General features: G+C 41.4%; 1 protein-coding gene and 1 long non-coding RNA gene across 9 annotated transcripts in view; one reads left to right on the top strand and one right to left on the bottom strand.

The window, feature by feature from the left end:
• Positions 1–23,722, top strand: part of LOC138765206 (fibroblast growth factor receptor substrate 2-like) — a 44,904-nt gene extending 21,182 nt beyond the window's left edge. For 2 of the 8 annotated variants that reach the window (XM_069942146.1, XM_069942145.1), the window contains 4 exons: positions 4,106–4,267; positions 9,272–9,438; positions 12,395–13,338; positions 16,015–23,722. In XM_069942146.1, the coding sequence (XP_069798247.1) occupies positions 4,106–4,267; positions 9,272–9,438; positions 12,395–13,338; positions 16,015–16,042 (1,301 nt within the window). In that variant the 3' untranslated portion in view covers positions 16,043–23,722. Of the gene's footprint in view, positions 1–4,105; positions 4,268–9,271; positions 9,439–12,394; positions 13,343–16,014 lie in introns of those variants that run through there. The other 6 variants (XR_011358525.1, XR_011358524.1, XM_069942149.1 and 3 more) reach the window with 6 other exon arrangements.
• LOC138765207 (uncharacterized) lies at positions 4,020–5,543 on the bottom strand. The gene is made up of 2 exons (XR_011358526.1): positions 5,418–5,543; positions 4,020–4,275 (listed from the first exon to the last, which is right to left on the bottom strand). It is a non-coding gene; the product is annotated as an uncharacterized lncRNA (long non-coding RNA).

Genomic DNA, 23,722 nt, shown 5'->3' with positions numbered 1-23,722 from the left:
GGTAATGTCATGGAAAAAATGGAGAGCATCTGTGGAAAAGGTGTTTAAAACAACAAAGAAAACGTTGTCATCATCTAGATATGATCAGCTAGAGAAAATATTTTGCAGAGAGTGGTGGGTGAGTGGAACAGGCTGCCAGTGGAAGCAGATACTATAGTAACCTTTAAGAGGCTTCTAGAGAGAGACACACAAGGGGGATAGATTTCTGATCAGATTTCACATTTATTTCACATGACATCACATACAACCCTGAGATTCTTTTTTCTGAGGGCCTTATTGGTGGTGCAAAAAAAAACACGACACAGAGTATACATATAAACAAATAAAGGATTGTAAATGTATAATGAATGTAAACAAACTGACTGTGCAATACAGAGGGAATTTAAAAAAATCAATAAAGTGCACAAGTAAGAGTCCTTAAATAAGACCCTGATTGAGTTTGTTGTTGAGGAGTCTGATGGTGGAGGGGGAGCAGCTGTTCCTGAACCTGGGGGTGCGAGTCTTGTGGCACCTACACCTCTTTCCTGATGGCAGCAGTGAGAACAGAGCATGTGCTGGGTGGTGAGGACCCTTGATGATTTCTGCTGCTCTCCGACGGCAGCGTTCCCTGCGGATGTTCTCAATAGCAGGGAGGGTTTTGCCTGTGATGTCCTGGGCTGTGTCCTCTACATTTTGGAGGGGTTTATGCTCAGGGATATTGGTGTCCCCGTACCAGACCGTGATGCAGTCGGGTCAGCTTACTTTCACTAGAAATTTCTGTTAAAAAATTTACCAGGGTTTCTGGTGTCATACCAAACTTCAAACTCCTGAGGATGTAGAGGTACTGACATGCTTCTTCACAATGCCATTAGTGAGTTGGGTTCAGGAAAGATCCTGTGAGATGGTGAGTCCCAGGAACTAAAATTTGCTGGCCCTCTCCACCTCTGATCCCCCCCAATGATTACTGATTGTATATCTATGGATGGAGGGATATCTATCATGTGCACGCAGCAGAGCTTTGCTTAGACAAAGAATTGCTGGAGGAGCACAGCAGGTCAGACAGCATCCATGGGTAGAAATGGTCTGACTGAATCTTTCAGTCATTCTTGAGGATTGACTGACCTTTTCTCCCATGGATGCTGTCTGACCTGCTGTGCTCCTCCAGCAATTCTTTGTCTGCTCAAGATTCCAGCATCTTCAGCTTTCGTGTTTCTCAAGTTTTAGGTTAATCTGGTATTGTGGTCAACGCAGACACCGTGAGTCGAAGGGCCTGTTCCGTGTTTGTGCTATGTTCTAAATGTTGAAATGTTAAAAGGTGTGAGTGTCACCCAAAGATGCTCTGACCCAAAATGTTGGTCATATATCCTTGCCTCCTATGGATATTGTGCGAACTGGTATGTTTCTCCAGCAGTTTTGTGTTCTTACTAAAATCACAGCATCTGCAGACTTGTTTCTTTTGGTAAGCCATCCACTGGTTAGAGTTTATGTGAATCAGAATCGAAATTTATTGTCATGAATGGAACAAAAATTCATTGTTTTGTGACAGCATTATTTTATAGCAAATATTGCTATAAAATTGCATTTAAAAATAAATTAGTGCAAAAAAAAAAGAAAGTGAGGCAGTGTCTATGGTTCATCTGCTGTTCAGAAATCTGATGACAATGGGGAAGTAGCTGTCCTTGTGCCACTGGGTGCTCGCCCTCAGGTTCCTTCCCGATGGTAGCTGAAGAGCTTCTTGCCAGAGGATCTTCATTTACCTTTTAAATTTGGGGATTCTCACCATCATATTGATTCTTAATAATCATATAAATATCAATGAAATCACTTGTGTGTTCTTTACAAGATGTAAAAGACCAGAAGACTGCTGGAAAGCCATTCCTTCTTGGTGTCTGAACATATTCATGCATGTCACCATTGTTTTTATCCAATTGATCAACATTCGGGAACTCCTAGAATGTAACATTAAAGGCTGAATCTCTGCTGAGATAGTCTTGCCTCTCGGCACCTTTTCTGCCATCTACAGGGTAAATGTCAAGAGTATGATGGGACGCTCTCCATTTCCCTGGATAACTACAGCTCCACCAATACTCAAAAAATGCCATCCAAACGATAGTAGGTTGCTGGAGTGACACCACATCCACAGCCTGAAAACCTGACCCCCTTCCCCACTGCTACATCGTGGCTGCAGTGTGCGCCATCCATAAAGTGGACAGACATGACTCACCTCGGCAAGTAAAATGGATAAATAACAACGCAAGCGAAACATGCAAGACTGGTGTCATTGTAGTAAAAACACAAAACTTCTGGAGGAACTCAGCAGGTCTTGCAGCGTCCATGGGAGATCAAGATGTATAATTGACATTTTGGGCCTGAGCCTTTTGTTGAGGTATGAGCAGAAAATAGGCAGGTGCCAGAATAAGAAGGGTGGAGGAGAAGGAAAGAAAGGGTGAAGGCGCAGCACTCATCAACAGATGAATAATTGGAAATGGATAGGAGGGCAGGAGACGAAAGGTGAGAATTGATCAGGGGAAGGGTTAGCTCTGTGAATGTAGAGCTGGGGGAAGGGAGACAGGTGAAAAAAAGAAAAGGGAACTAAAGGAAAGGATAGAGGAGGTGGGTAGGAAAGAGGGAGTACAAGAAAAGTGGAGGTCGATATTAATGGAATCTGGTTGGAGGATGCCCAGATGGAATATGAGGTGTGGCCGTCTGCATTATTCATGAAGAATGCTCTCTCCAATTTCTCACCTAACGGTGCATTTCCAGTGTTGAAACAAATTTTATTTAATGTGTAATAATAATCTATGATTTGATTAAATAAAATGAAGATTTTCACAAGAATGATGGCAATTATTTTGAGTTTTAATTCTCTGGCCTCTGTAATGGTTTTTGTAAATTGAAGTGCATTAAATAACTGGCAGAATTTGTAAAATATTGTATCATTTAAATGTAGAAATATATCAAGGGTGTAGGTTAATTGGGAGCAAATTGGGCTGCATGGACTTGTGGGCCAAAATAGCCTGTTACCATGCTGTATGTTTTAAATTTAAATTTTGACATACAGCACAGTTACGGGCCATTTTGGCCCACAAGTCTGTGCCATCCAATTACACCCATTTAACCCTCGGTACGTTTCAAATGGTCTGAGGAAACTGGAACCGCCGGGGGAAAACCCACGCAGACACAGGGAGAACATATAAACTCAGCGCAAGATTCGAACCCCAGTCCCAATTGTAGGCACTGTAAAGGCATTGTATTAACCGCTACACCAACCATTCCATCTCTCTGGTCCTTACTTGCCCCTTGCTGGCTTATACTGATGGATCTCATTTACCGATAAATGTCACCGTTGTGATTAGAGGGTTTCATAATTCACTATTGTGCTGTTAACTTTGTTTTTTTAAGAAGAAACAAAATCCTCCTTGCTCTGACAATGGCCCTTCTTGCATTTCTCCCTCTTTATCCTGTTATCAGTTACCTTAACTTCAACCAGCTCAGACTTTACGTTGCAATTTCCCTGCAGTGTGATTTTTCTTGTATCTAATCCTGTCCCGAGATTTTTTGCTCAAGATATTTATTTTTTTACTAATTTGCAATCAATCTCATTGCAGCAAGTGGAGATTATCTTTGTGAAGCTGTATTGCATTTTTGTAACTAACAGTTTCTGAGCACCACCTAATGTTTGTTGAAAGAAATGCTGATGTATTTGTGGTGTAGAATTGTTTGCAAGACAAAAAAAAACTACACAGTTGCACTGTACATAAAATTAAGCGTTACTTTTTGTGCAAGTACTAAAGGCAATGGGTATTAAGCTATTTTTGATGATGTACACCATGTATGAATGGAGCTTTTGTTGGACGTGAACAATTAAAAAAACCCAACTGGCACCAGACTTCACTCCATTGAGGCGATGTCTTAAAAAAGCAGTCTCTATCCTCAAAGACCTCACCACCCAGGCTATGCCGTCTTCACTCTGCTACCATCGGAGGAAAAGGTACGGGAGCCTTAAGACGAGCCCTCAGCAGCACAAATGGGAATCCCAGTGAGGCATTTCCAGATTTAATTGCATAATTTCTTAAAATCCTGCATTTCTTGATGTCCTTTTTACGATGTTTTACTTCTTTTGCAGGCATTTTTGCCTTCAAGTGTGCACGTGCTGAGGAGATTTTTAACCTTCTCCAAGAGATCATGCAGTGCAACAGCATCAATGTCGTCGAAGAGCCTGTGATGATATCGAGAAACCCTCATCCAACGGACCTTGATTTACCAAGGACGCCACAGACACCGAGCAGTGAGTACCTGTGAAGAAAGCTCACAGTGAGGTCGAGATAGAAAGGAGGTGGGGTGTTAGACTGGTTTGTGTAGGATTGATGTTTATTGTGTTGTTATTCAACACCTTACTGCTTTTTCATCTGGTTTTATATTTGCATTGTATTGACCAAATTAACACGAAAATGCCTATTGATCATTGAAGAACTTAGTTTTAGTGAAAGACCGAAAGCGGATGGGTTTGAAAGATTGAATAATTCCATTGCAGGTTGAAGTTAAGGTAACTGATAACAGGATAAAGAGGGAGAAATGCAAGAAGGATTGTCAGAGCAAGGAGGATTTTGTTTCTTCTTAAAAAAACAAAGTTAACAGAGCAATAATGAATTATGAATTTAAATGCGATCCATCAGTGTGAGCCAGCAATGGGTGAGTGAGGACCCGAGAGATGTGATGTGGTCAGCAAAGTTTTAATGAGTAGAGCAAGCAAAGAGAAGCTCGAAGGAACCAGCAGCATCTATGGAGAGAAATGGACTGTCAATGTTTTGGGGTTCCCATCAGAGGAAGGAAGAAACCTGGTTAGGGGTGCCACGGTGAGTGCAGCGGTGAGCACAACGCGGTTCGAGTCCCGTGTTGCCCGTAAGGTGTTTGTATGTTCTCCCCGTGACGTGTGTGGGTTTTTCCCAGGAGCTCCGGTTTCCTCCCACTGTTTGAAACGTACCGGGGGTTGTAGCTCATTTGGCACAGGTTCATGGGCCAATAGGGTCTGTTACAATACTGTAAATTTAAAATTTAAAAAAAATTGAAACCATACCTTGAAGAGAGCTGAAAGGGGGTTAGTAAGCAAGAGAAGCAAGAACTATGGATGTTGTAATCATGTGAGAAGCTGGACGGGCAGAATCCATGGACAATCAACAATTCAGGTAGGGACCCTCTATGCTTTTTCAAATTCCCTTTGGAAGGAGGAGGAATCGTTCTTCAAACTAAATATACCTTGATGCAAATTTGCAGTGGATTAGTTAACTAAAGAAACACATGTGACCTGAAATTTATCAGGATTAATGCTGTCCAAATGGGAGACCAGAGGATGCGAGTCAGCTGATTATTAGGGGATTGAGGTAAGTGCTAATTTATGAGTGGAAAAGCAAAAGGCTACAGATGCTCCAAATACTCACGAGTTGTTCAGGTATGAGTCTGAAACATTCATCTTACTTTGTTCTCCATGCATGCTGGCTAGCTTCTGAATATTTCCTGCAGTCTGTGTTCATGACTGACTGAGAGGGGTAATTGATAAAGGTAAAGGTTCCTTTATTGTCTCATAATACCACATTTAGAATGTAACGTGCATGAAATTCTTTAACTTCTGACTACTGTAAGGCAGACAGAGAGTTGCCACTTTGTCCAGCGCCCCTCACAGCACCTCGTGTTCCTAGGCAGTCTCCCCGCCAGGTACTGACCAGGCCTGAGCCTGCTTAGCTTCCGCGATCAGACAATCCCAGGCGTATTCAGGTGATTATCATCAAGGTGCAGGATGCCACGTTTGGACACCATTTTCTAAGAGGCAGTTCATAGATGAGGTTGAGAGGTGAATGAAAGATAGTTGAGTATTTGTCATGGCTGAGCATAGAAGGACATCTGTAAAAACAGAAATTCTGGAGGAACTCAGCAGGTCTCACAGCGTCCGTAGGAGGGAAGGATATATAACCAATATTTCGGGCTTGAGCCCTTCCTGAAGGTGTGAGCAAAAAGCAGGCAGGGGCCCATATCAAAAAGGCTGCTGAAAGGGGAAGTATGGGAGGGGGAGGGCGAAAGGTGTTCACTGGATATGATGAGGAGAGAGGAAGGTGTTCACTGGATATGATAAGAGGAGGGAGGAAAGATGAGAATTGATTGGCTGAAAGGGGAAGTATGGGAGGGGGAGGGCGAAAGGTGTTCACTGGATATGATGAGGAGAGAGGAAGGTGTTCACTGGATATGATAAGAGGAGGGAGGAAAGATGAGAATTGATTGGCTGAAAGGGGAAGTATGGGAGGGGGAGGGCAAAAGGTGTTCACTGGATATGATAAGAGGAGAGGAAGGAGGAAAGATGAGAATTGATTGGGATGGGGTTTGTGTTTTATTCCATGGAGAGACATCTCTGAATGAGAATTGAAACCAAGCATGTAGATGGCCAACAAAAGAATGCCCTTGGAAGAGGGTAGTGCGACCAAACATGTCAAAAACTACAGAGAGTGCAAGCAGAGGCGATGCAGTATCATCAGGGAAACTGATTTATTAACTTTGGGGCCAGGACCAGGATGGCCACATTTTTGGCAGTGATTTAATGGGAAGTTGAGCACTGATTTGGAAGACAATGCACTGATTCAGAACTTTGGAGAGGCATTATGACTGGGAGCTGGTAGTTTCCTACAGGGCTAGGTGGAAAACCAGTGGAAGGTCATAGAGCTACAGGTAAAGTGGTCTCTTGGTCTTACAGTGTTTTACTTCTATATCCCTTGAACGCTGTGACACCTGAAACCCAAAATTGATCTGATTTGCCTTTGTTTCTGAGGAGCACGACTCCCACCCATCGGTTCACTCCAAATTTCATCTACACACCAACTTATCAAATGAGCGAATGGCAGTTTATTATCAGCTACACAAGTACAGAATCAGAATTCAGAATTTGTTGTTTTGTGGCAACATCAAAGGGCAAACATTCATATTTTTTATATATATATATATATTTTTTTTTTTTTAAATAGTGCACGAAAATTAAGGCCGTGTCTTTGGTTTATTGATTATTCAGGAATCTGATGGCAGCAGGGAAGAAGCTGTCCTTGTGCTGCTGAGGGCTCGTCTTAAGGCTCCTGTTCCTTTTCCCCCGATGGTAGCAGAGTGAAGACGGCATGGCCTGGGTGGTGGGGTCTTTGAGGATAGAGTCTGCTTTTTTAAGACATCGCCTCAATGGAGTGAAGTCTGGTTCCTGTGATGTCACAGGCTGAGTTCACAACCCTCTGGAATTTATTCTTGTCCTGAGATTTGGCACCTCTATACCAGGCAGTGATGTAACCAGCCGGAATGCTCTCCACGGTACACCTGGAGAAGTTTTCGACCGTCTTTGGTGGCGTATTGATTCTCTTCAAACACATCACCAAGTAGAGTCGCTGGGGAGCCTTCTTCATGATTGCATCAACATGGAGGCTCCAGGACAGATCCCTGGAGATGTTGACACCCAGGAATTTGAAGTTCTTGACCCTCTCCACTATCTACTGAGCCCCTGATGAGGACTGGGTCATGCTCCTCTGACTTCCTCCTGAAGTCTAGAGTGATCTCCTTGGTTTTGCTAATCTTAAGCATAAGCCTGTTGGTGTGACACCACTCAATGAGCTGATCTATCTCCCTCTTGTACGTTACCTCAATGTCGTTTGTGATTCTGCTGACCACTGTGGTGTCATCGGCAAACTTGTAGATAGCACTGGAATTGTGCCTGGCCACACAATCATGGGTGTATAATAGAGCAATGGGCTAAGCAAACATCCTTGGTATGCCCCTGTGTTGATGATCAGTGAGGAGGAGACATTGCTTCCAATTAGTATGGACTGTGGACTTCCATTGAGAAAATCAAGGGTCCAGTTGCAGAAGGGGGAACGAGGCCCTGTGTTTGTAGCTTGCAAGTGTACAATCTACACTTGCAGTGAAAGTCTGACTTGTTGCGGCCAAACAGATATGTAAAACACATTGGAGTAAATGTGAAAGTCTCCAGACGCTGTGATAGTAGTAAAAACACAGGCATGCTGGAGGAGCTCAGCCGGTGCTGCGAGAGCGGCTCGGTCTCTCCAGCATTACTGTAATTTTACATAAAATAATGCAATTATAGTCAATGCATAAAAATAGAAAATAGAGATAATAAATATAAAGTGAATAAATTATGAATATTCACAGTTGGGTTAAATGGTAAAGAATAAATTAAATAAAAATATTTACACTTAGCCTTGTGAGATTTAAATTTAGCCCTTCTGGCGCACAAGTCCGTGCCGCCCAGCTACACCCAATTGACCTACACTCCTCTACGTTTTTTTTTGAAGGGTGGGAGGAAACTGTAGCACCTGGAGGAAACCCAGCAGACATAGGGAGAACGTACAAAGTCCTTACACGTAGCACCGGATTCGAACTCCCGCTGCTGTAACAGTGTTGTGCTAACTGCTGAGCTAACCGTCGTCTTATACCTCTCATTTTGTTCGTTTTAGATTGGTCACAGTGTTTGAGCTACCGAAAGAAAATAGACACACACACACACCAAGAGCAGTTCAGTTTATACAAGTCTTTACTACTAAATCTAAAGCTGAATTCACACGACAATATGCAAGCCCTTCCCAATTATATATATCAACGCCTGGACTGGTCCCAACTGCTGAAGCAAGGCAATAACTGCACATTTGTAGTAGGTTGTCGGGGCGCCAGTAGCAGCTTCTCCACCTCCTTCGACCTGGACGTTAGCTGGACTCTAGAAGTTCTTCTTCTTGCTGAGAGATTTTGCCACCTCTCGGAGAGTCGGGACCATGCCTTATACTACCCAAAAGTTGTTTACTTCAGATCTTATCTCTTTGAACAAATGATTTAATTATCTGCGACCAACAAAAGAAAACTGCATCCCTGGGCCTCATAGTGTAAATTAGATTATGTCTTCCATTCAACTGCATCCTGGGCCCCATGGTGGAATTTTGATGAGTCTACTAAATATGCATCCTGGGCCTCATGGTGTAAATTAGATAATGTCTGCTGATTCTAAAAAACTAACAGGTTCTCAGCCTTGCAGAAGCAAAGGCCGCAAAAGTAAAAAAACACAGTTTAAATCTTCCATTACAACCTTGCTTCCCTTTTTCTTGTTGATGTGATTTGTATGGTCAGCATTTAAAAAAATTTTTTTTGGAAAGTTTCAATAATTTTGGTACTTGATTTCAAAAAGGAAGAATAAAGGTGGAATAGTTTGTGTGAATATGCAGTTATTTAGTGAAATGAAACTAATTGTTAATAACTTTGCTTTCAGCCCCAGGTTTCACTGTGCCCGGATTTCCTAACGGATTCCCTTGTTACCCACCAATGGGCGATGGCTCCTCTCATCCATCGACTCGACATCCTTCCATAGGAAGTGCACGTCTCTCCTCTGTGGGTGAGGAGTCCACCCATCCACTGATTGTAGGAGGCGAGGATCAGGTGTGTGGATATACATTTATGAACCGCTTCATTCAAAGAAGCCACTGTGTGCAAGTAATGAAGTCTTGGACAGAATAAAATTTGTAAGTGATGAAACAGATATTGGGGTCAGGTGGTATACCTCTTTATTAATTGGGAATAAACAGCCAACATTACATCTGAAATCTCTGGCATTGGATCAGTGTGCTGGGAAAGCGATAGACCCCTGTCCCACACACACCCCTTCTTCATAGGATGGGGTATTGAATACAAAAGTTGGAACATCACGATACAGCTGTACAGGTCATTGAATAGAAGAAAGTGAGGAAGTGTGTGGTTCATTGTCCATTCAGAAATCTGATGGCGGAGGGGAAGAAGCTGGGTGTTCATCTTCAGGCACCTATACCTTTTTCCTGATGGTAGAATGAGAAGAGGGCATGGCCTGGGTCGTGGGGGTCCAGCTATTAGAAGGATGCCAGTGAGTTGGAAGTTGTGCAGAGGAGATTCACTTGGATGTTGCCAGTATTGAAGAGCTTGTGTTAAAGGGAAAGGCTGGACAGACAGTGTTTTAATTGGTGTGTAGGATGCTGAGGAGCAACCTTTCAGACAAAAATAAAATAATGATAAAGTGAACGGGCCATTGATTTTCGAACTAAAGGCCATAGCTGAAATGTGAGAAGGGAAAGCTTCTTGAGGAACTTTACCATAGTTGGTAGATTATTAACCAATTCTCAAATTAAATTTACAGAAATTGCCTTATGTGTGGCCAGGAAATGTATAGCAGTTACATGGAAGTCTGACTCCCATCTACTCGTGGATAGGTGGTCTTCGGAGATGAATAGCTGCATCCCACTTGAAAATACAATCTCAGGAAGGGATACAACACCTTCCTAAAAATCTGGCAGCCTTATTTAGAGCATATCGGTAACTCAATGCACCACAATAGGGTTACGATTCCTACTGGCTAGCCAGTAGACCTCTGTAACGATCTTAACACTGTAATATTTTGTTTTACTGTACACACTGACAATGGGATGATCTTCTTTGTGTTTCTTTGTTCTTTTTCTGTTTAATAGGACTTGTATAGAGGGAGGGGTTCTCTTGATGTTTTGTATTTGGTATGATTGTTAAATATATTCAAAATGATAAATAAAATATTACAAAAAACAGAGGGACCTGCTGGACAACTTTTTAACTCAGTGGGCAGTCTATATCTGGAATAAACTGCTGTCCAAATTTGCAGAAGAGGCTACAATTTAAATATTCCAAAGAAATTTGGACAGATATATGGATAGGAAGAGTTTGGAAGGATATGGACCAAATGCAGGTGATTGGGTCTAGCCCAGAATGCCTACTTGGTCAGTATAGATGAGTTGGGCCAAAGGGCCTTGTCCATGCAGTCTGATTCTGTGATTCTAATGGTATTGCGGCTGAGTGGATTGAAAATTAGAGTTGCATTGTATATATATGAAATGATGTGAGGCCAGCTAATGGGATATATTTGAGAGACCATGATCCAATTTGAAAGGACTCAAAACTGAATTTTTCTTTAAAGCTGAAAGATGAGCAAGCCACTTTTGCCACACAAAGCCACGCTCTCTTCTGCGGCTCGATAGTGTCAACTGCCTTAAACAATGTTATACATTGTCATAGAGAGATCAGAATTGGGAACTCAAGTCACCTGCACCATAACCGTGGAAGAAATATGCCAAAACTGCGGGGATATCAATGCTGGCACGTCCTGAATTCATCTGGCTGATTGTAAAGTCAATGAAATTTCAGGAATATTGAAATTTATATTAGTTATGTGTACTCTAGAAATGGACCTCCAGGTAGGATGTAAAGTGCACATTTTCATTGCATGTTCTTCGTTGACAATTTCAACCAAGTCATTAAAAGATGGCTAAGTATTCATGTGGGCTATTGGATTTATTAATAAAATTATCAATACTGCAGAATTAGAATCGGGTTTATTGTCAGGAACATGTGTCAGGAAATGTGCTGCTTTGCAGTATTATGCAGAACCACGTGCTAAATTACAATTCCGTGAACACAAGACTTAAAAAAATAAATAATTAGTGCGAAAGAAGCGAAAAGGAGAGGAAGTTTCTATGGGTTAATTGCCCAATCAGATGGCAGAGGGGAAGAAGATGTTTTCGTAAGGTTGAGTGCTCCTCTTCAGGCTCCTGTTCCTCCTTCCTGATGATAGCCACAAGAAGAGGGTATGGCCTGGGTGGTGAGGGAAGTTGCCATGTATCCCTTTACCTAATAAAGAGACACTATTTAACATTGTTAAAATATACATATTCACTAATAAACCCCAGTTGTACTTAAATAGATTTATTGTAAACCTTTAAAAACTTAATTCACATTTGACATGTGCATGTCAAGTTGCTGGCATAGGTGGAAATGAATGAGACTGGGCAAGTTTCACAGCACTTTAATCCACTAGGCAGATAATTAGTGTTCTAGCATTATTTCTAATGGTTAAAATGAAGAATTGTTGCATTAGTTTAAGTTTATTTGTCATAAACTACACGGTACAGTGAGAAGGGTTCTTCAGATTTATTGTCAGAGAACATATACGACATCACATACCACCCCGAGATTCTTCTGCAAACAGATTAGCAGGTTATCACCATCAGTCATATAACCATGTAAAGAGCACAATTTACAGAGTATAGGATTAGAATGAAAGGGAAGATCAATTAGCACCAGGCAAGGGCAGTGTGAGAGCTCTGTTGTGGGGTTCATTTAGGAGCCTGATGACTGCAGAGAAGAAACTGTTGATTTCACACTGATTGGAGATTAACTTTTCAGATGAATGAAAACAGATACTGTTGACAAAAAATATTGGCAACTTGAATCGTTTGCAGGGATTGGATTTGTAATCCTCATTATTTTGATTGTGTTAATAAATTCTAAGTGAGCAGTTGGTTATAATTTCTTCCAACCTTTTGTGGCCTGTTTGCTCCAGATCCACACGTACGTGAACACTTCCAATGTTGATGATGAGCGGAAGAGGAGACCCTGTGTTCATGGCCTGACGGAACTACGGCCCTCCTTCTCTGAAATGACGCAGAGCCACGCCAATCACTGCCCTGCAATGGAAGACCGGTCTCCTCAGGTTCTGCTGCAGCCAGGTGAAGTCAAGTTTGTTCTGGGACCAACGCCGGTTCAGAGAAGAATAATGGAGCTTGAACGAATGGACAGGCAAAGAGAACACGCTGAATACGGTGGTGGAAGCTCGAGTTCGCAGGACTGTGATGTTCTGGATGGCGCTGAGCAAAATGTGGTGAGCGCCCCAAACAAGATAACATACGAGAATGTTAATGGTTTACCCGTGTCATCTGGTACAGGGCTACGACGAGGTCGACTTAAGATGGGTGGGGATAGCCAGAACCTTAATAACTGTGCTCACAGGAAGACAGCCATGCTAAACTATGAAAATCTGCCCTCTTTACCTCCTGTGTGGGAAAGCCAGACACAGAGGCGGGAGGAAGAGGACTGGAGTGATTCTGGAACTCCCCCGCAAAACGGATACCACAATAACCTTGACCCACTGCGGAACTACGTCAACACAGAGAATGTAACAATTCAACCTGGTTTACACAAGGTAGACTTCACCCGGCGACGAGATTGCACTCCAAATGTCTTCAGCTTTGACTTTAGACGCCCGTGCGCCGAGCAGAGGCAACTAAACTACATCCAAGTCGAGCTGGAGGGTGCCAGTGACTCGGACAACCCCCAGACACCCAAAATGCCCAGCACTCCAGTCCCACCAACTCCCACACGTAGGACTGAGTTTTACGCTGTTATAGACATTAAAAAAACAGCTGCTATGTCCAGTTTGCAAAAAGCACTACCACGGGATGATGGGACATCACGCAAGACAAGGCACAACAGTACAGACCTGCCATTGTAAGCGCTGCCACTTTCTTGATTTAATATATTAATCTAACAACTTTTTAAATTTACTTTGGGGTTGTGCTCCATAACTTATCCAGAGCTGCCACACCTTGCCCAAGAGTTGGGGAAACAATTAGGCCTCTCTCAAAATGCCCCGAAGACCTTTAGGGGCCAATACCTTCTTTGAAATATAGAATCTGCCACCATGCAGTCAATTTGTGTATAGCAGCCTCTTGCGAAGATATTTTTATGACATTCACCACATTTTTGTCACTGAAACAACGATGGAGGAAAAATTATCTGCAAAGGCATTTTGGATAATTTCCCAAATCATTCTTGAAATAGTACAGGGAGAATCTTGGCATGCACCTGAGGGAACCAAATGGGCAGTTGCATTCTACCCTTGACGTCCACCAATACACATTTCCCTGATGGAGCAACATCCCATCCTGTCATCTTTACCAAATATGTTAAAACAGAAATCCATGTTGTTCATATTGCATATACAGTAAAACCCTTGGTATCCAGCACCTGTGAGGATTGGTAGATGCCAGGTAAGAGTATTTCTGGTAGCTTGAGACTTATTCATACAACCAACAAATACACCTGCATTGGGAATAAGCAATTTAAAAGACATAAGACAAAAATACTTGCACTGAACAAATTTCACTTCCATGAATGTCTAAACCTTAAAACATTTAACTTTATTTTTAATCACATTATTTGAAAAGATTTAACCATCGCTGCATCTGCAGGTTTCACGAAGCCACCCAAAAGATGGACAATAACAGTATAGATAATTAACCCCCTTCCCCCAAATTTACAGATAAAGCCTCTGACCAGGGTGACTCTTACGAAGCGGGGATAAGGAGACACTTTAAGAGAGTCGCCCTGACGGCGAGCGGCATCAACCCGCTCTTCATCCTGGGCGACGCCATCACTGTTTCACACAACTTTATTCAACCAGCTGCTACGAGCAAAGCCCGACCAAGGCTAAATATTTGCTCGCATCTTCACTCAAGGTTTATGTGTTACTTCACAGAATGTGTATTTTTACAATTTTAAACTTGCATATATTTTTTACCTATAGTTTATTCTTAATTATTTAAACATTTTTTGTTAATTTTCCTCATCGATTTTATTTTGCCAGTTGCTTGAATTCCAGATACCAGACATTTTACTGTATCAAACTCAAATATAGTTTAACTCTAATAAAATTGCATCACTTTCCGAGTACACCCACTTTTTATATGGGACTTTTAAGTGGGCATCTCCATGTTTAACTGGAACTCCAGCTTTATAAACTTGCACGTGAAATTCTTTTCAAGTTGAAGCCCTGGGCACTTCAGTAATCTTGATGATCATAGCTAACCGGCTACACTCTGTCCACTTTTTTTCTGCTTTTATTGGTTAGCTAATGAGGCAAATATGAATCATTTAATTTGAGTTAAAACTGAGATGATATGTCGGAATTAAATCAACAAAGTCTGCAGGCACTGGATCACGCACAATACACGAAGGTGCTGGAGAACCTCAGCAGATCCCAGCATCCACAGGATACAAGACCATAAGATATAGGAACAGAAATAGGCTATTCAGCCCATCGAGTCTACCGCAAAGGAAGTGAGCCCAAACATCAGTTACCCTTGACTTCCTATGGATACTGCTTGACTTGCTGAGTTTCTCCAGCACTTCTGTGTATTGGAGACTGGTCTTGAAGTGATTCCGTTCTTGTTCGGTTTGTTTTGGGGATTCAAACAAAACTTGAACCTCAATTAATTTTTTACAAAATTTTTAACGCAACAATAGCAGTGGAGGCAGAATGCAGGAGAAGAGCTACTGCCTCACAAACCCAGAGACCCAGATTCAAGCCTGACTTCGGGCATGGTCTGTGTGGAGTTCACACGCTCCTTCGGTGACCGTGTGGACTTCCTCTTGAGTGCTCCAGCTTCCTCTCGCATTCCACCTTTGCGGGTGGGGAGGTTAACTGGCCTCTGTAAATTGCCCCTGGCATGTAGGTGAATGAAGAGTTGCTGAGAATGAGTGAAGGTAGAATTAATGAAAATGGGTGGTTGATGGTCGACAGAGACTCAGTGGGTTGAAGGGCCTGTTTCTCTGCTAATCCCGGTCTCCAATCAGTACTCTGGATGGTTAGCTTTTACAGAACTTGATTGGAAGATTCCTTCATCTAGCCGTTCAGCTTTTTACAACCCACTCTGTTCACAATTTTTATTTTTTGGAAATGATTAAAGGGAATTTTTGTTGTTTGAAGTAATTTTCTTTTCCCATTGGAATTGAGATATAATTAAAACCTGCTATCTGGAATTCAAGCCACCAGCAGCTTCAAACAACTGGCAAAAAAAATCACAGAAAATAAACAGGTAAAAACTACGCAAGTTTAAAATTGGCACTCCCTTGGCAGTTAGTTCACCAATCCATGCAACACGCAATCTCAAGCAACCAAAAAATTAATCTATTCAGCCTCTACCAATCCCCCATAGGTGCCGGATACCAGGGGTTTTTACCGTACATTGAGTACAGAAATGCTTTTAAGAAGCGCAAGATCACAGTGGAAGTGAAAGATGTTTTTTTTCCCCACGTTGTGTCAGGTATTACATGTTTTCATTGGATGGGTCTAATGGGCATTTTTATGCATGTTTTTAATCCTTCTCCTGTGCTTTGTTTCAGCTCTTCATTTGTTGGGACCCACTGCTAGCCATAATTGCCATTAAAAATGTTCTCCTTCTGAAGTGTCAAATATGGTACATAACCGTCTGCATTTTTCTTCTTCAAAGAAAACTTTCCCTTTTTTTTTTAAAAGTAACAGTCTCTGTCCAAAGGTTAGATATACACAAATATTTCAGAATGGCTTTAAATGATTTCAACATTCCTGCAGCGATCCATTGAGTTGAAGAATCTGAGTAAAGGCAAAGATTTTGATGGGCTGCTACTTTTGAAATAGGGCCAAGTGCTTTTAGTAAATTTTAATGCTTTATGAAGTCGTTTTGTTTGTTGAGGTGCATCCTATTTGAAACCGTTCTTGTGTAGGCCCTTGGAAACATACTGTCTCTTCAGGTTTCAGGAAGACTATTGAAGGTGTTTGCAAACAGTTATTCTATGCATCATTTTGTTATGTATCCTGTGGCAAACAGTGTGAGAATTGCATGGAGTTGCTCAGTCAATGATGTTAGGGATATTCGGTACAAATTCCAAAGGTGACCTACGCAATCAAATACTTCTACATTTTGTTATCAACAGGAATCAAATTAGTATTTGATTTTAATTTGATCCTGTGTAGCTGCCTTAATAAAATCAGCACGGACACAAATCTCACGCATGCCTGGAGGGGAGGGTCAACAATTAAAGAGAAGCTGGAGGGATTCGGTGGGTCAGGCACCATCCACGGAGAGAAATGGTCGGCCATCAATTTGTTCCGAGATCCATGATGGAGTCTGGGGAAGGGGAGATGGCAAGTATTAAGGGGGGGGGGGTGAAGGAGAAGGGCCACAAGGTTAAAGTGGGAATGAGAGAAAGCAAGCATAAAGAGGAGAGAAAGGGAGAGTTGTTGAGTTGGTTGCATTTGTTAGAGGAGGAGCAGACTTGATTCTGTTCCTTGCCTCATGCTGAAGACTGTGTGCATTCAGCACGAGACGACGCCTTTGGCTTGGCCATCCACCGCACATCATAACCCACCCGTGTGAGTGGGGGGCATTCTGCCATGGCTGTAGAGTTCACAGACGTGTGAAGGAAGAAGCTGTTTTGACAGAGGCATCCATTTCAAGAATGGGTTTTAATGCCTTTGCAGAGAAAGGATGATAGAAGAAGAAATGAAAACCAAACAGCTAAAAAGTATTGATGAGGGAAATGATTGAGAATATTCATAGATGCATCGTGTATTTCTAAGTGTGTCGTCCGTGGGTGTGTTATAGGTTTTCTACAACAGTGCAGTGAAGACTGATGGTATTGGCAAGCGATGTGTGAAAGAAGATTGTAAATTTAAAGACCCCAAAAAACCTAAAATTTCTCAAAAAAACGTTTCTAATAAAACTCCCCGTGGTGGTCTGCAAGAGGGCTTGAGTTAGCCATTCCCAACACCCCTCACTGGTGGTCCGTGGGTCTGTTACAGATGGGGCGAAGTGTCTGTGCGTGGAGGGAAAGAAGGTGAGAGCCACTCGGCTGGTGGAGAACATATTCAAAAATAAAAGTGGAAGCTTCAGGTGGGCAATAATGACTTTGTACTTTTCGCTTTGGAAATTGTACTGATATATACCACATACTTTCAGTTATTTAAGTTTGCATTCCATCTACTCAGAGAAAGGGATCTTCTCAATCCTATCGGACAACTCAAAGGGATCTGTGGAAGTGAAGTCCCGATTATTCCACGGTGGCATTGAAAGAACATGTTTTTATCAAGTTGGCCTTCTGCAATTTGTATTGAACACACTTTGGTTATTTTTCTCCGTAATTGGCTTCTTGGTGTTTTCAGGGTTTCAAAATGTGCCAAACAGTGCCAATGCTTGACGTATAAAATAGTGTTTAACAAAATCCAGTTGGTCTGGTGCCTTGTTTACACTGAGATTTGCTTGCTCCTAAAGATCGTTGGTACGTACTAATTTGTGCATTGCATTCTAGCTGTAGTTAAACAAAAAGGACCATAATTCCTCTTTCACCCTGTACTCTTACCATTTAATGTGATCATGGAACAAGTTTCTGGGCACAAGCCATTCTGCGGGGATGGAAATAGTGGGATGACTTCCTGCAATTGAGTATATTGCCTGACCTTTTTTTTGTGTATGTTTGTTCAACTTTCTCAATATGCCTTTTAAAGCTGCAGTATATTTATGCTTATTGTACGAATTGAGTTGATGGATGTGGACTTTGCAAGCATAAAACAGAATGGGAGAGCAGAGGCTTCACTCTACTCAAGTCTCCTAAAGGTCATCAAATCTTAGAACTTTACAGCGCAGAAATGGACCCTTTCTCTCAGCTCATCCGTGCTGACCATAGTTTCAATCTTGGCTCAACCCAATTTCCCCACGCAGCTTTCCTATCCAACTCCCTGTTCACAGTGTTTAAAAAAAAATGTAATTCAGATCGTTCATTTTGTGCTTTTAAGTTTCCAGCTGTCTGTCTTTATTTTTAATTTTTTTAGACATGCAGCACGGTCACAGGTCCATGAGCCCAAGATGCCCAAATACCCAGATTAACCTACAATCCATGTATGTTTTGAAGTCTTGTAACATATTGTCCTATTGGAAAATTTAAAATCCCTGTGTTCTTATCTGCTGTGATACTGCAAAATGTTATTCATGACATTCCTGGATCTAATTCCATTTATTATTTGGGTACATTTATTTTGCCGAATTCCTTTAGCAACCTCCCCTTAAATCAAGTATAATTACTACAGTGATGGGAGATGATACTGCACTTTAGTTTGTGTTAGGTTTCTATAGCTAAGAAGAGCCCACTAACTGGGTGGAATGTGTAATAAAATATGACAAAATTATGATCTTTTTTCAGTTTATATTTTTGCTTGTTGATTGTGGCTTGGTGTTTAGAGGATGTCATATTACTGTAAAAGAAATGTGGACTGATAGTTTTTTTTTGTGTGTGCAATCCTCTCTGTTCCTTTTCAACTTGGTTCTGTGAATGTTTAGACAGACAACCAGTACTTCGCCTCAGCAAAGTTAGACTAGAATCATTGTGTGCCTTGCTCACACTTTACCAGATTTAACCATTAAAATTGTGAAATGTACAGCAAAAGGAAATCAAATGTGGTCTTTGTTGAGGTATGCAGCAAGCCGAGTAGGCATCCCCTGGATTCAGATCTGTAGGCTGGCTTTAGCTCGTGGCGGCAGTGGACAGTGGCCTGAGAGGGAACGATGAAACTGATAGTGTATCTGGATTTTATTGCTTTTCAGTGATTCACGCTGGAGGTGTTCTCTTATGGCCATGTGACGGCTGACTGATGTGGCTGTGATTATCCTCTCTTCCCAAATATGAGGTCGAAAACAGGAAATAGAAACCAGAGTGGGTAGTGTGGATTAATCTGTCTAGTAATGATTGTATTGTCTAGTGACAAGTGTTGTTCATGATATTCCTCAGAACCAAATTGATAACTGTAGAAGCAAGAGAATTAGGAACACAAGGAGTAGCCAGTAAACTTGAACTCCATGCACAGTATTCCACCAGGTGGAGGCATGGTATCACAGTTTAAGAATTTACAATTGAATTCAATTCTATGCAATTTCAGAGGTGAAAAAAAACCTGCTTAATAATTGAGTTGAAAATGATAGTTTGTTGCCTACTCAATTATTTGTATTGTCTTCAGCTATTACGCTCATGCGTTTAAACTGCAGAAATTGTAACCAAGTGCTGAATATATTGCAGCTTTGAAAATGTGTTCACTATATCTTTTGAAAGTTGAGAGCTGCCTTGCATTTCCTCCTCCTGTCAGTGAGTGCAGTTGGCAATTTCCAGCTTCTCTTTCACCGAGTCCCTGTGATGGATCATCGGCGCTGTCCACCTCTGCCCTTTTGGAAATACAGCAGTTTCTTGCACAGCTTTTACAATTTACTCTGCCAACTAAATGGCTTTGCAGTGTTCTAAATAAACAGAATGGATTCAGCAGAGTGGAGTTCGGAGCTAAAGAATGTAACTTCTTTTCCACTTTTGCACCCATGGGTCAGGCATGATGAGATCGAATGTGAAGATTGATGTTTGCTTTCAAGTCTTGCTTGCAGCTGAGCTGCATGGATTTGGACACTAGCAGCTTTGTTTTGTTTGTCTTGGATAAGGGAGAGATACCACATGCAGCTTATAAAAGAATTGTACATCGAGGGCTAACCCCTCTCACACAGCTACATTTCTGCTTAATCAGAGAGAACCTAAGACGATAGTTCTCAACCTTTTATTTCCCCCCACTCACACACCACCTTCAGTAATCCCTTACTAACCACTATGACATAGGTGCTCTGTGGTTAGTAAGGAATTAAGGTGGTATATGGGGGGGGGGGGGGGGGGGAGAGGGGGAGATTGAGAACCACTGGTCTAATTACTACCAAATCAGGTTGATTTTGGCCTCAACTCTGGATTAAGGTTGGCCAGAATCTACGAACTTAAAACTGGCGATTGAATTGGGTCTTGAATTCTGATGTGAAAGAGGAAGAAGTCGTCCTTTGAGCACTACCACAGCCAGAATTCCTTCTGACCTGCTGGTAGAAATATAAATAGCTTGCTCGATTCATAACACAGCAACCCCCACGGCGAGATCAGCGGTGCTCAACACCAACCAAAGGGTCATTTTAAGTCCGTACGTCGGGGGTGCAAAACTTGTTTAACCTAAGAGCCACATACGATAAGCTTCAGATGTTTGAGAGCCGCGATCACATAATTGCAAGCCATGCCAATTAAAAATACCACGGTGAGCACCGGCCCATCCATTTCCTCTCAGCCAACATATTTCCACGAGCCGCACATTATACGTCAAAGAGCCACATGTGGCTGGCGAGCCGTGGTTTGGCCACCCCGCCGTAGATGAGAGCCAAGCATCCTTGAATCTCTTACTTTCTTTGGCCAGACTTGTATATGTAACTGCAGCCTTGAAGCAGTGGTCATGATGTTTCCTCAAAGCTATGAGAGTTGTCAGGCACGATGTATTTTGGCAAAATTTACAATTTGATAATTCTTCACATTAACTTCATTGCGAGGCTATTTTTTTTTTAACCTTAATTTTTAAGAAATGTGGAAAAACTGACAGCCAATTAAAGTTGTGTTTACAGATTAGCACTAAAATTCTTTTCCAGCTCAAGTTTCCACACGGATGGGCCAGTTGGAATGGTTTCCGAGATAGAATGTTGCGGCAGGGCAAGATTAAAAGATGCTATGCTACTAATGCCCACACTTGGTTTATCACGATTACTTTGGAAATGCAAGGCTTTGCCTAACAAAGATATAAAGGTGAGAAGCAAGTGCCTTATCACCATGCTGGCAAAATATTAAGTTGGAAACAAATATTTTAAATGCTGTCATGTTTAGCTACACTTTTTCACCTTGCTGTAATGGTCATGAGATTAACATTTATGTTCTTAACCTCCACTGGTTTGGTGGTGTCAGGGATATAAAAGTGAAAAGCAGTTTCATTCTTCAGCACCGATGACCAATCTGTGGTGAACACTTACATTTTACAGAACTACTGGGAATTCAATGAAATTGTTCAAATCGGGTCATTTCAGCATGGGGACTGTGAATGAATTGAAATGCCACTGTTGACCTGCTAGTGACAGTAAGATGTTTGCAGTCCAAAGCGCAGATTTTTGTTGTGCCATTTCTTAAACAAAAAAATTTCAGTGGGAGCTAACCTTCAGTATTGTGTAAAGTTTCCTGAATAAATACTCTGAGCAGATTCCAGACCATGTGCATCACTGTCTTGAGGAACTTCATTTCTCTGCACGTGCGGATCTGCTGCCAGTTTTGTAGACGTTTCTTGTGTGCTGCACGTAGGTACGTAGTAGACGCCCTTGAATGCTGCTGTATATATGTCGGCTTCTGTGAGCTTCTGCAAGGTACAGATGAAGGGTATCACGGAATTTTCTGAATATGGACAGGGTTCCCAATCTGAAGAAATGTAGCAACTTTTGTTTTTTAGCTGAATTGAACTACGTCCATGTGTAAATCAGTATTTTAAAAAAGGATTGAATCGTTTTTGTTTTGCATTGTTTCATAAATAGGGAGCCAATATTCTGTATATCTGAGAGGTGAACTTTGGTTTTCTCTGGGTTTGATGGAACACATTTCACAGCCTCCATTGAAAATTTCCACGTTCACTGACAGCACGGTTAGTTGGGTGTAATTGGGCACATGGGCCGAAAGGGCCTTAAAAAAAAAATTAAAAGAATTTCACCTATAATGAAGTGATAAAATGGCATTGACCAGTACAATTAAATATTCTTTTTTTCTCATCAGTAATTTGCATGAATATAATTTTTTTTTAAACAAATGTTTTCCACCAACTTTGTGTAAAATCATTGCCGGAATTATTTGACAAGTAAAAACACAACGCTGGAGAAACTCAGCAGGTCAAGCTGTGAAGCAAAGATAAAGACACATCACCATCGTTTTGGACTTGAGTCCTTCATCAAGGTAGGAGCAAAATCTAGGCAGGCCCCGTGTACTTTATATAGCAAAGATAAAGACACCTGAACAACATTTCGGGCTTGAGCCTGCTTACCTATATTTTGCTCCTTCCTTGATGAAGGGACTCAAGCCCGAAAAGATGCATAAGCAATGTGAACTTGGCTCTATAAAGGACACCGTCTGACCCGCTGAGTTTCTCCAGCATCGTGTTTTTACTTCAGCCATGTGTCTGCACACTTTTGGGTTTTACTTTTGAGCCAAACAACATGTCTGAAATACATTTGCATTCCCATCCCAGTGCTTTCCACATTGGGCATATTTTCCAAAGATCTATTAAAAAAAATCTTACCATCTTTGTGAAATAAGGTGGTTCCACTGGGTATTGGCCTTGACTAATTGGGCATCCTTGATGTCAGTTAAAGCAGCGCCCATCCTAAACTGGCGGCCTGAATTTCTAATTCGTCTGCAAATTGCTTTTGACCACGGTGTGGGCTTCAGTAAATTCTGTGATTACCCTATCATCTCCATGTGTAGAACTGTGCTGTTTTAACCCTTTCCAATCCATGATGAGTTCAAACCCACTTTGTTAATTCTGAATGTCTGATGGTACTGATTATGCAGAGTTTGCCTGTTGACAGACGTTGATCATTAATTTTGGTTCTACTGATGGTTCTCAGTAGATTTTGCACATTGTTATGTTATTGAAAATACTGGCATTCTCTGCATTAAAACTGCTCGAGCCAAAAACCTTGTATCTTAAAAAGTGTTATTCTCTCTATTTAATACAAGTGGACTCGTAATTAATCCCTATTTAAATTGAGCGAAACAGTGTTAATCCGCAAAAAAAGTGCTGTTTGTACACTTATGGATAAGGAGGGGTTAAATGTAATTAATGGCCTGGTTTTACTTGGGTAAACTGTAGGTATGCTTCAGTAGAATAATTATATTGTAATTCAGTAAAAAATAATTGTAGTCTGATCCTGAGTATTTATTAAAGTGACTTACACTAAAAAAAATCCTCCTGAGGGATGAACAATTAAGTTGGATGTTTCTGTTTTATGGAAATCAGGTAATGTTTATACTTGCATTGTGTTATATGTTATGCAAATGTTACGTTCAAACTCGCACCATTTCATACTTTGTTTATATGCTTTATGCAAATGTATGAAGTATAACAAGTCAATGTTGTAAAAGCAATGCTGTATATACTTTATTGGCCTTCAAACATGGCTCATAGAATAAAGAAATGGATTCAATCAAA

This window comes from Narcine bancroftii, chromosome 5 (assembly GCF_036971445.1).
Source record: "Narcine bancroftii isolate sNarBan1 chromosome 5, sNarBan1.hap1, whole genome shotgun sequence".
NCBI classification, from domain to species: Eukaryota; Metazoa; Chordata; class Chondrichthyes; order Torpediniformes; family Narcinidae; genus Narcine; species Narcine bancroftii.
The sequence above is the reverse complement of the archived record's forward strand: the minus strand, read 5'-3'. Positions and strand labels throughout refer to the sequence as shown.